Here is an 11,062-nt window from a genome sequence, read left to right on the forward strand (position 1 = left end):
AATTACCCCATCACAAAGTGTCAAACGCACACATCCGCGCACAGTCACGGCTTCAAGCAGCTGTACAACCAATCGCACACAACAATACTAATTAATCCAGACATCTTTCCCCACACAGGAGATCCTGGGCTTTCATCCCCTCCTCAATTAGATCGAACTTCCTCCTGCTGTGTTACTGTTGGGATTAGGAGGAATTATGGCGCAGTGTTTGAAATCCTCCTTTGACTTTGACTCAGGGCATCAGACGCCTGACAGCGACGCGGCGCTGCTGCGCGTGAATTAGCACGTGGCGGCTAAAGCTCCGCTAACGCGCTCGCACCTTCGCTGACTCCCGGCGTCTTCTCTTCATTCTGCTCAGCCGAGGGCAGAAGATCCCCGAAGATGTTGCGTGAACTTTGACAGAGGCTTTCATCTCCTTTTGGGAATTAAACTCGAGTCTTAATCACAAAAAAAGACACGTTTTCACTGTGAATTCAAATAAGACGCATCGCTGCAGTTACACACGCCGATGAAATAACGAATGTGTCAATTAGCGACGAGGAGCTGATTGAGCACAAAAGGTCAGAAGTCAAGGGAGCTGCTCTCACTGTGGATTTATAGCTAATCTGGGAAATATTTAAAAGTACAATCCAATCAGCCTTTGCTTGTGTCTCGTTGCGTTGTGACTTTGAGGCCTGCTGGTCGATAACGGGCCTCGGGACCCGTTTGGGGGGTCGAGGGTTCATTGGTTCCACGTGCAACACGGAGCAGAAGTTCTCCCAGGGTCGCTCCTCACAGGGACCGAGGCTGATGCGACTCCCTCCTGGCTCCTGGGGCTATTTCTCACTTCGCTCTGTATTCTCCTCTCAGCTTCTTCTCCTTCTTCTTCCAGGAGGAACGCGTGTCCGCCGTCACCTCCTCAAATGGTTTTTTTTCTCCTTCGCTTCCCTTTTTATTGTCGCTCCTCCTTCTCTTTCCCCCCCCCCCCGTTGATCGGCGTACGTCTCACAGTGATTTGCTGGAGTGACAGTGGGCTGGTTTCTCCCACTGATTTGATGTTTATCCCTTTGTTTTTGTCACTTATAATATATGCAAATTGCAACCCTGGAAAAAAAAAGGTCTCTTTGCTTTTAGTAATCAGTAAACAAAGAAATGACTCCTGTGAGTCACTACGTTGAGCATTACACAGTGTGACTGGTGCTGCTTGACCCGGTTCTAAGAGCCAAAATGCTCCTCTCTCTCTCATCTATATTTCAGGCCACTGATGGTGCTCCGTAATAATCCCAATTTCTGAACATTGCAGGTGCCACTCTGCCGTCGCCAAGCACTGCGATCGGCAGTCACGTTGGGCCCGAGGGTCACGACTACCCCCCCCCCCCCCCCCCCGGAGGGCGCTACGCGCTGCTCCAGTACTTTTATTTCCACCAGAACTTATCTCCGCTCACACAGTCCTCTGAATGTGAGACTGCTCTTATCTATAAAAGGCTTTCGGTGAGCCACACCTTCCAGAGCGTGACCTTGGCTTGGTGGGTTCAACCTTGAGGAGATGCTCTCCTCTGGTTTGAGGGCTTTAAATGTTGATAGTACAACAATGAAAATAGGTTCATGGAAATGCCTTTGAGTTCATTGTAAATGATTCTTTAGTGTGCAAAATGAAATGACTTGAATGCATCTACATGAAGTCCTTTTTCCTTCCAAGCAGCATGCTGACAACGGGCATGCTGTGTGCATTTCAGTTTTATTTTTCCTTTCATGCAATTACAAGCAATAAATCATAGGATAAAGTTGATTTATAATCAGAATCCAATTTTGACTAAAATCAATTCAATCTCGTCTACGTTTTTTTAGTTCTGGTAATTTTGCTTTCTGGCTTTTATTGTGAGAACTGAGAATTGACGGCTCGGTGTGTGGTTTTACTTATTTACTGACTGGACGGCTTACTGGTGGAGAAAATACTTCCCATTGAACCACAGGTAATATTATTCAAATGTTAACTGGTGCTGGTGTATTTTCAACACGCACAGCATCTACTTTCTGATCCGACTCCCAGCAACAAAGCAAACAAGTGGGATTCCCAGAATGTCGAGCTATTCCTTCAAAGCGTGTGTGTTTGTGTGTGTTTGTGTGTTAACCCCTTAGAGCCCCGTTGGCTCCCTCCATTTACAACAAGAGCCTCCTGCTTCCCTCTTTTTCTAATGAGGGCTGGAGGGAAGTGTCGGGCCTTCAGCTATTTGATCTCTATTTCCCTCCTCCGCCGCAGTCAGGCAGCAAACGTCGTCTATTTCAAGCTGTTGCTCCTCTCACTTGAAATGATGCCACATCCTCCACGATGTGGCGGATGCTCCCCAGCGTTTCATTCATCTTGCAAGTTGCAAAGAGGAGCAGACTTCTCCTCTACGTGCCCCACGTTCCTTCTCTGGGAAACACGCAGCTCCCTCCGAGGACTAATACGCATCGTTTGATTCAATTTCATGTGCCATAAAACTGTAATAACAGCATCCCAAACGCATGCTTTCGGGTGTTCTGTCACACGCAGGCGGTCCCAGAGGTAACCGGGCCCGAGGTCTGCAGAACGCAGCGCTCCACTGCTCTCCAAAGGCCCGTTCGTGACAGTGCATCCCTGCCGGCCTCCAGGAGACGACGCCGCCAGTCGGTGCGCTCAACTGTGCGACAGTTCTGTAATTTTATCACTTTCAAAAACCCAGCGGGGTGAATCACAAACATGGCTGTCAAGGTAAACACCGGGCTTTCAAACACGGACATGTGGACATTTTACTGCCTTTTTTGGGGGGGGATTTTACTCTTGACCGAGCACCCACACGATGGCACTTCTATTCACATATTTCCAGGCCAACCCTCAGTCTCATTTGTTCTTTTCATTCTGGGTTTGCAGCTGTCCGTCCAGATGCAGTTGGGTGCCTGTAAACTCCCCCATGATGTCCATGGTGTGTGTAAATGTGCTTACCTACTAGTTTGATTGTGTAGATTACTTCTGGATTAAAGGTGGCCAATGAGGGGAGAGCCAACATATCTTTTGCCTTGTTATATTCATTAAATAAGACTTTTCATATTAGTCCCACTTCACTAGTTGACAACATTGATGAAGCTCATTAGGGACGGAAGAGTCACTGGAATGTGAGTGATAATTAATATAGTCCTTCACCCCTCATTTATTCAAAGTTAGGATACTGAAAGATTTTATTTTTTTACAGAATCTGCACTGTCACTTCAAGGATAACTTGAACTAACTTTGCAGAATAGGACAGAATGGAAAGAACGAAGATAGAACGCCCCGTCCAGATAACTCATTAAAATAAGTCCCACCTTGGGGTTGTTTCACATAATCCATACATGTGAACGACTGACTGACATGAACATCAAAGTGGTTCAATTCAAGCCTGAAGTCTCAACTTTCACTGATGGTGAGTCAAGTCTGGGCCTTGAATGAGTCTGTGTGTGTGTGTGTGTGTGTGTGTGTGTGTGTGTGTGTGTGTGTAGTGTGGAGAGGGGGGGTAGTGGTGTGCTCAGAAGCATCATGAGCCTTCCCTTCCTCTCTTACGGCAGAGTAATGAAGGCTTTCCTGTATTGGTTATTTTACTTTTTTTAATAGTAAATATTGTGACACCGTCACTATTACATTATCATTCCTTTTTTAACACAATTTTTACAGCGGAGAAGTATAAACGAGATCCGTTCCGCAATTAAAATACATTTCAAACTGGATTACATATTTATGAGACTGTAAATATGTGTATTGAATGATAAGAGTGTTGTCTTTATTTCGCCTCCACGTCGCCAGGCGGCGCTGCTGTCGCTTGCGGGCTTGTTTTTCGTGTCACGTGACCGGATGTGCAACTTCAAAACAAAGGGCTAATAACAGGTGCTGTCGGCCGTTGCTCTGTGTGTGTTTGTGTATTTTTTAACGCTGACTTTTATAAGTGTGTGTAAGGGGAAACGTGCCGGTGGGGCTCTCTGGACCCCGCGTCCCGCCGACATGGCGGCGCCGCTGCTGGAGTTTGAGACCGAGATGTTTCTGAACGTGTTTGAGTGCGACGGGCTGCTGGTGGTCGCGGAGGGCTTGGGCATAGACCGCATCCTGCTGCAGTTCATGCGGGTCTACTCGGAGCAGGGCAGCCTGGTCCTGCTGCTCAACACCACCACACCGGAACAGGTGAAGAATGCGCGTCTCGCGTCTGTGATGGAGGCCTCGTAGCGTGTCCCGTCGCTAGTGACGTCACCACATTTGGTGCAGCCGAGGCTACTCGACACGTGACTCATGAACCTGGGACACTTAATTGAGTTTTTCTTTTGAATTTATATTTAACGAACTCTCCCATTTGAGCTGCAGTCCCTCATACCTTTTCTTTTGCATCCTCAAAAAAACACCCAAACATTTCGGGGTGATGGATCAGCGCCATTAGGCAATGTGATTGTATGGTTAAATGTAACAGTCTTTCTCCTGGGCTTCCACATACCTGTTGCAGCATCCGATGTGTGAAGGTACCTGCAGCAGCTTCAACGAACTCTGTCTGGTCTCCTCCTCTCAGGAGTATTTCACGGAGCAGTTGCGAGTGGAAGGTGTGACCCACCTGCCCAGGACCGTGACCAGCGAGGTCAGCAGCGCTGAGCGCTACAACGTCTACACCGAGGGAGGCGTGCTGTTCGTCACCAGCAGGATCCTGGTGGTCGACTTCCTCACCGACCGCATCCCCGCTCATCTCATATCAGGTCAGACTGATGGGAGCCAATGTTTGATCGGGTCACCTTGTGTTTGCATGCTTTGATATCACCTCACTAGTCACTAATTTGTTTACACTCGCTAGTGTAGTTTTAAATCGCCTAAGGAAGGACGGAGCTTTTAACTAATGATGTTTGGCCTGGTTAAGGGGATTTCATTGTTGTGCGGGAATAATAATAATCTTAAAGACAACCAAGATATCTTTATAATATTTTGTCTTTGCATACCACAGGCATCCTGGTGTATCGGGCTCATAAAATCATCGAGTCGTTTCAGGAGGCCTTCATCCTTCGTCTTTACAGGCAGAAGAATAAGACGGGCTTCATTAAGGCCTTCACTGACAAAGCCACGTCCTTCTCCTCGGGCTTCTGCCAGGTGGAGCGCGTTATGAGAAACCTCTTTGTCAAGAAACTCTACCTTTGGCCGAGGTATGATCGCATGACGTGAACCTTTTTCACAGCGGACCCTTGGACGCGTTGTGCAGGAAATGCTCACACGTCATTGAATAAAGACTGTGATTCTTCGCTCTTCCTCGTTCACCTTTTTGATTCCAGGTTTCAAGCATCAGTGAACACGGCGCTGGACCGCCACAAGCCGGAGGTGGTGGAGCTCCACGTGTCACTGACTCCTGCTATGAGGGCCATCCAGAGCTCCATCCTGGATATCATGAGCGCCTGTCTGAAGGAGCTGAAACGCTACAACCCCACTCTGGAGGCTGAGGACCTCTCAGTGGAGAACACGCTAGGCAGCGCCTTCGAAAAGGTTTGCTACTAATTACATAGATTTAGAGGCTTTGGTGAGGTTTTGATGTTCAAATAAAAATAAATCGGCTTCTGTTGAAAAGGGAATAAGAAAAAGAAACGGGCCACGATGACCACAATAAAGCCTCCAATCATGTCATTCCTGTGGCAGATGTTTTCCTTTGAATGGGTATCGATGCTAAATAGTGAGATGAGCCCTTCACCCAAAACGCTAATAATGCTGTTATGTTCATTAAAAACATGCCCTAAAATAGTTACCTTTTTACACAGGACTCGTATCATCGGATCTCGTTTGTTTGATAGTATTCCGGATCATTTCACTCACGTGGACGTAGAGGACCGTTGCAATCATTACAAATAACAGGAAACCGCTGTTTCCTGTTATTTGTAATGATTGCAAAGGTTGCTGTTGGGGTCCAACAACTGTTGTTGAATTCATTTTTACGGTTGTATTTTTCTTTCTCCCATCCAGACTATCCGTCACTACCTGGACCCCCTGTGGCACCAGCTGGGAGCAAAGACCAAGGCCCTGGTCCAGGACCTGAAAGTGCTGAGGGTCCTCCTGCTCTACCTCACACAGTACGACTGCGTCACCTTCCTCAATCTGCTTGAGTCGCTGCGCTCCAGTCAAAAGAACTTTGGATCCAATTCAGGTATACGAGAGCATTGATACCTACTCATTGTGATCAATCAGCTTTTATCCACGTTTGATTGCATGGCCCTGTGGTTGTAACGTTCAGGGTGGTTGTTCCTCGACTCCAGTACCTCCATGTTTGTGAATGCCAGGGCCAGAGTGTACCGCACCCCCGAGAGCAAGAAGAAACTCAAAGTGGGAGCGGAGGAGGAGAAAGCAAAGTCTTCCTCTGCCTCAGGTAACGTCCCAACAGACGGATCAATAGGAGTAGATATCCACCACGCCGTGTGCTCGTAACGGGCAATGACTAAAAGCTGAGTGTATGTGCGTGTTTCAGGGGTGAAGCGGGAACTAGTGCTGGAAAACAGCCCCAAGTGGGAGGCCCTGACGGAGGTCCTGGAGGAGATCGAGAGGGAGAACAAGAGCTCTCAACAGGAACCAGGTCAGAGCTGCGCTCCGCGGGTCCCTCGTGGAGATCTCTGCTACATGGATTTGCATTTAATGAACCTCATCAAAAGTCTCTTTTCAAAAGGGTAGTTATGTTGTCCATTGAGACTGATTCAATCTACACGTACATAGCAAAGTCAATTCAATCTTCAAATTGAATTGACTTTGAAAAGAAGAACCAGCCCGGAGGCCCGCCCACTCACAGCTGACACCGGTTTGTCTTGATTCACTGCTTCATGCTCACGTTACACATGCTAATGCGCTTACAGTTTTCACAGTGAGGGAAAACTATGGAAGTAAATCTGTGCCATCGGGGGTTGAAATAAAAAGTTGATTGAATTTCTAGCACTGAATATTTATGCATTGAAATTATGTACCTGAATGTTTTTCAACATTAAAACACCGCAAAAAAATTCAACCTAAAAAAAAAAAATGTTGAAATATTCGAAATGGAGGCTACAATATTCAACCGCAAAAAATTCAACCTTGGCACACCAATATGCGGAGGCTACAATATTCAACCCAAATAAATTCAACCTTGGCACACCAACATCCGGGACACTAAGGAGGAGCAATCGATTCTAGATTCAAGATCAGTAGCGTGCGTCAAGCTGAAGGAGCGAGCACCCAAAACACCTTCGGCTTCGGATTGTAAACATGTCCAATAATAACGGGACTTTAACTCTTCTTCATGTCATCAGTGTGGCAACGTATGAAGAAATACATAAAAGAACATATAATGTTCACCCTAAACCAAAACGTTTGCTTGCCACTGACGATTTACAACTCTATTAAAATATACAAATCAACTGGAATCCCTTAAGCTCGGTTGGCCGAGTGTGTAGCACAGCCGCTCTGTGGCACTACGTTATTTTGCGCGACACGGTTCGAATCCCGGTTGTGGCGGACTTTTAATAAATGTTCTTTTATGTATTTCTTCATACGTGGCAGTGACGTAGTGCTCACTTATACAATCGTAATCGCTGCAATGGATATGGGATGCATTTTTGAACATTTTCAGAACAATATGTTTGCAAATGTGTGACGACTCAAGTGACGGAGGCAGACAACACCTGCCTGCCGGGGGGAAACAAACACGCACCCGTAGCCAAACCAGTAGGTTCAAATACCAGTAGGCACGTAACACCGGGGGAAAACAAACACGCACCCGTAGCCAAACCAGTAGTTCAAAAACCAGTAGGCACGTAACACCGTCACTGAAAAATGGGTTCTCGTTTCAGACTTTACGAGCAAATACAGGATCCCTTTGAGATAAATTCTAAAGCCTCGCATTAAGACGTACATCCCTTTATGTAAGACTCTGAGCTACTTGCAGGTCGCTGTGTTGTGCCAGATCCTCAATAACGTTTACCCATGGCCACGAAGACTCATTTAACGTTACGTGGACTTTGAATGTCGCTTAATACCCAACTGAGATCGGCTTGTGCCGCTGTGAAAAAGGATCCTTCCACCGACGCTACTGCGGTTATTCCTGCATGTCCTGTCGGGTTTATGCGTCTGCACGCTCCGCTAAAGCCGCTGCCGCTGCCCCCCCCCCCCCCCCCACTACGATACAGCGGCTCATCTGCCTCTTCAAGCGCGTTCCTGGTTTTCAAAACTCCGCCAATCACTCCTAACAGCTTGTCCAAGGATCTCAGCATCATTAAATGAATTCAAAACTAGAAGAAGAGGCGTATTGTGAGCGGCTGTACGCTCTCGTTTAACTTCCGCTTAGTTCATGTCCAACACAGTCTGTTAATGTACAAATGTCAGCTGTCTATTACGGAATCTTACAGACACAAACCACACTGATGACATGAAGAAGAGTTAAAGCCCCGTTATTATTGGACATGTTTACAATCCGAAGCCGAAGGTGTTTTGGGTGCTCGCTCCTTTAGCTTGACGCACGCTCCTGATCTTGAATCTAGAATCGATTGCTCTTCCTTAGTGTCCCGGATGTTTGTGTGCCAAGGTTGAATTTATTTGGGTTGAATATTGTAGCCTCCGCATATTGGTGTGCCAAGGTTGAATTTTTTGCGGTTGAATATTGTAGCCTCCATTTCGAATATTTCAACATTTTTTTTTTTTAGGTTGAATTTTTTTGCGGTGTTTTAATGTTGAAAAACATTCAGGTACATAATTTCAATGCATAAATATTCAGTGCTAGAAATTCAATCAACTTTTTATTTCAACCCCCGATGGCACAGATTTACTTCCATAGAAAACCACTTCCCTAAATGTGGAATGAAGACGCCACGGCATTCTCACTGAATTAAATGACAGTAAAGGTGTGCCAGAGAGCCAGTGATTCAGGCCCAGAGGCCCAGTGGGTCTGTCTGACCGCCCCCCCGTTCTGTCCCTCAGGTCGAGTGCTGATCTGTGCCAGTGATGACCGGACGTGTGCCCAGCTTCAGCAGTACATCAGGCACGGCTCTGACTGGATGCTCAACCGACTGTACGCCCGCACAGTCGGTCAGCGGGACTCTTCTTCTTCTTCTGCGGCGGCGGCGGCGTCCACGGATCTTGAATCGCACAAAAGGGGCCCCGGCTGGCCTAAGAATGGAGCCAAGGGGAAGGAGCCCGCTCAGAAGAAAAAGTCCGCCAAGAGTAAGAAAAGGCCATCCTTGACCCTGACCCAGATGATGGGGAAGGACGAGCAGGACAAAGCGGCGGGGACGGGCAGCGGCGGGGATGAGGGCGACCCGATGGAGGAGGACGAAGAGGAGGAAGAGCAGCTGAGGCTGGATTTGTCGTCGGACGCCTACTACGGTGTCCTGAAGGAGCCGCTGACCGTCCTTCACCCGCTCAAAGGTCTCACGGACCCCCACAGCTTGACCCGGGTGCTGCACGAGGTGGAGCCCAGTTTCGTGGTGCTCTACGACGCCGAAATCGGTTTTGTCCGCCAGCTGGAGATCCACAAAGCTAGCCGGCCTGGGAAGACCCTCCGGGTGTACTTCCTCATCTATGGAGGCTCGACAGAAGAACAGAAGTACCTGACGGCGCTGTCCAAGGAAAAGAAGGCCTTCGAACGCCTGATCAGGTCAGAAGATTCTTCTTTCCCCTCTGGCCCCTTTGGGAGTATCTATTGGTGAGTGTTTTGTTTCCCCTGAGGGTTCCTCTGCGTGTGTTTCTCCGCAGAGAAAAAGCTACCATGGTCATTCCCGAAGAGAGGGAGGGGCGAGGAGACACCAATCTGGACCTCGCTAGGAATCTAGAGCCGGCCAATGCCACCACCAACACCCGCAAAGCAGGCACGTCTATTCTTCTTTGAACTTCCCCCGTCAATTTCCTTTCCTCGTTAAGTCCCCTCACTGTTTTCCTGACCAATCACCAGGAGGCCAGGAGCAGCCCAAAGAGCCGTCCCGCATCATTGTGGACATGCGGGAGTTCCGCAGCGAGTTGCCCTCCCTGTTGCACCGCCGGGGGCTGGACATCGAGCCCGTCACCTTGGAGGTGGGGGACTACATCCTGACGCCGGACACGTGCGTGGAGCGCAAGAGCGTCAGCGACCTGATCGGCTCGCTGCAGAGCGGCCGCCTTTACGCCCAGTGCCTCTCCATGACCCGCTACTACAAGAAGCCGGTGCTCCTCATCGAGTTCGACCCGGCGAAACCCTTCTCCCTGATGGCCCGGTCGGATTTCCGTCACGAGATCTCGTCGAATGACGTGTCCTCCAAACTCACCTTGCTCACCTTGCACTTCCCCCGGCTGCGTATACTCTGGTGCCCGTCCCCGCACGCCACGGCGGAGCTCTTCCTTGACCTGAAGCAGGGTCGCTGCGAACCCGACGCCGCGGCCGCTCAGGCGGTCACCGCCGAGTCGGACATGGTGGCTGAATCGGCAGAACTCTACAACCCCGGACCTTATGACTTCCTGTTGAAAATGCCCGGGGTCAATGTGAAAAACTACAGGGCCGTCGTGAAAAATGCAGACAACCTGGCAGATGTATGCAAACTGGGCCAAGACAAGCTGGCAGAAATACTTGGGAACGCCAACAACGGCCGCTTGCTGTACGAGTTCCTGCACAACGTTGCAGACGTGCCGGCTCCCGTGCACAAAGCCAAGCACACATGATGTGTTATTCACATCTGTATCGCGTGCGTTTGTCATCAAAAGTGAAAGGTGTTTTATATTAATGTATAGAGGGAACGAATACGTTTCTTTCTATTGTCTTTTGTAAACTACTCTGAAATATTTTAAATTCAAAAAAATTTATAACGTGGAATAAATTGTTTTATTTTACCTTTGTTTCAAAATAAAGCTTTCTGTAACATTTCAGTCTTTTGTATTTTGTTTTTTAATTTAATGTGAAGCTTTTCTCGCTGGATGGAACTTTTTACTTTACAGGTCGAAGAGGAAAGTTTGTCTTTCGTACCTTAAGTCACAATCACCTGACGTCTTTCTACAAAGAACCACACAAACCAGTGAGTGCCGCTTTGATGAACATTTTTAACTTAACTTGTGAGCGTTTTCTAGAGTACATATTTCAAAGTATTCCAGAGC

General features: G+C 48.0%; 1 protein-coding gene across 1 annotated transcript; it reads left to right on the forward strand.

The window, feature by feature from the left end:
* Window positions 1-3,587: 3,587 nt before the first annotated feature.
* ercc4 (excision repair cross-complementation group 4) lies at window positions 3,588-10,837 on the forward strand. Its single transcript, XM_037463070.2, has 10 exons — window positions 3,588-4,150; window positions 4,527-4,707; window positions 4,950-5,145; window positions 5,272-5,479; window positions 5,951-6,131; window positions 6,219-6,350; window positions 6,450-6,554; window positions 8,924-9,599; window positions 9,698-9,810; window positions 9,894-10,837. The coding sequence occupies exons 1-10, from the start codon at window positions 3,974-3,976 to the stop codon at window positions 10,631-10,633; spliced, it is 2,709 nt and encodes a 902-aa protein (XP_037318967.2). The 5' UTR covers window positions 3,588-3,973; the 3' UTR covers window positions 10,634-10,837.
* Window positions 10,838-11,062: the final 225 nt, after the last annotated feature.

Source organism: Pungitius pungitius, chromosome 21, assembly GCF_949316345.1.
Source record: "Pungitius pungitius chromosome 21, fPunPun2.1, whole genome shotgun sequence".
NCBI lineage: Eukaryota > Metazoa > Chordata > Actinopteri > Perciformes > Gasterosteidae > Pungitius > Pungitius pungitius.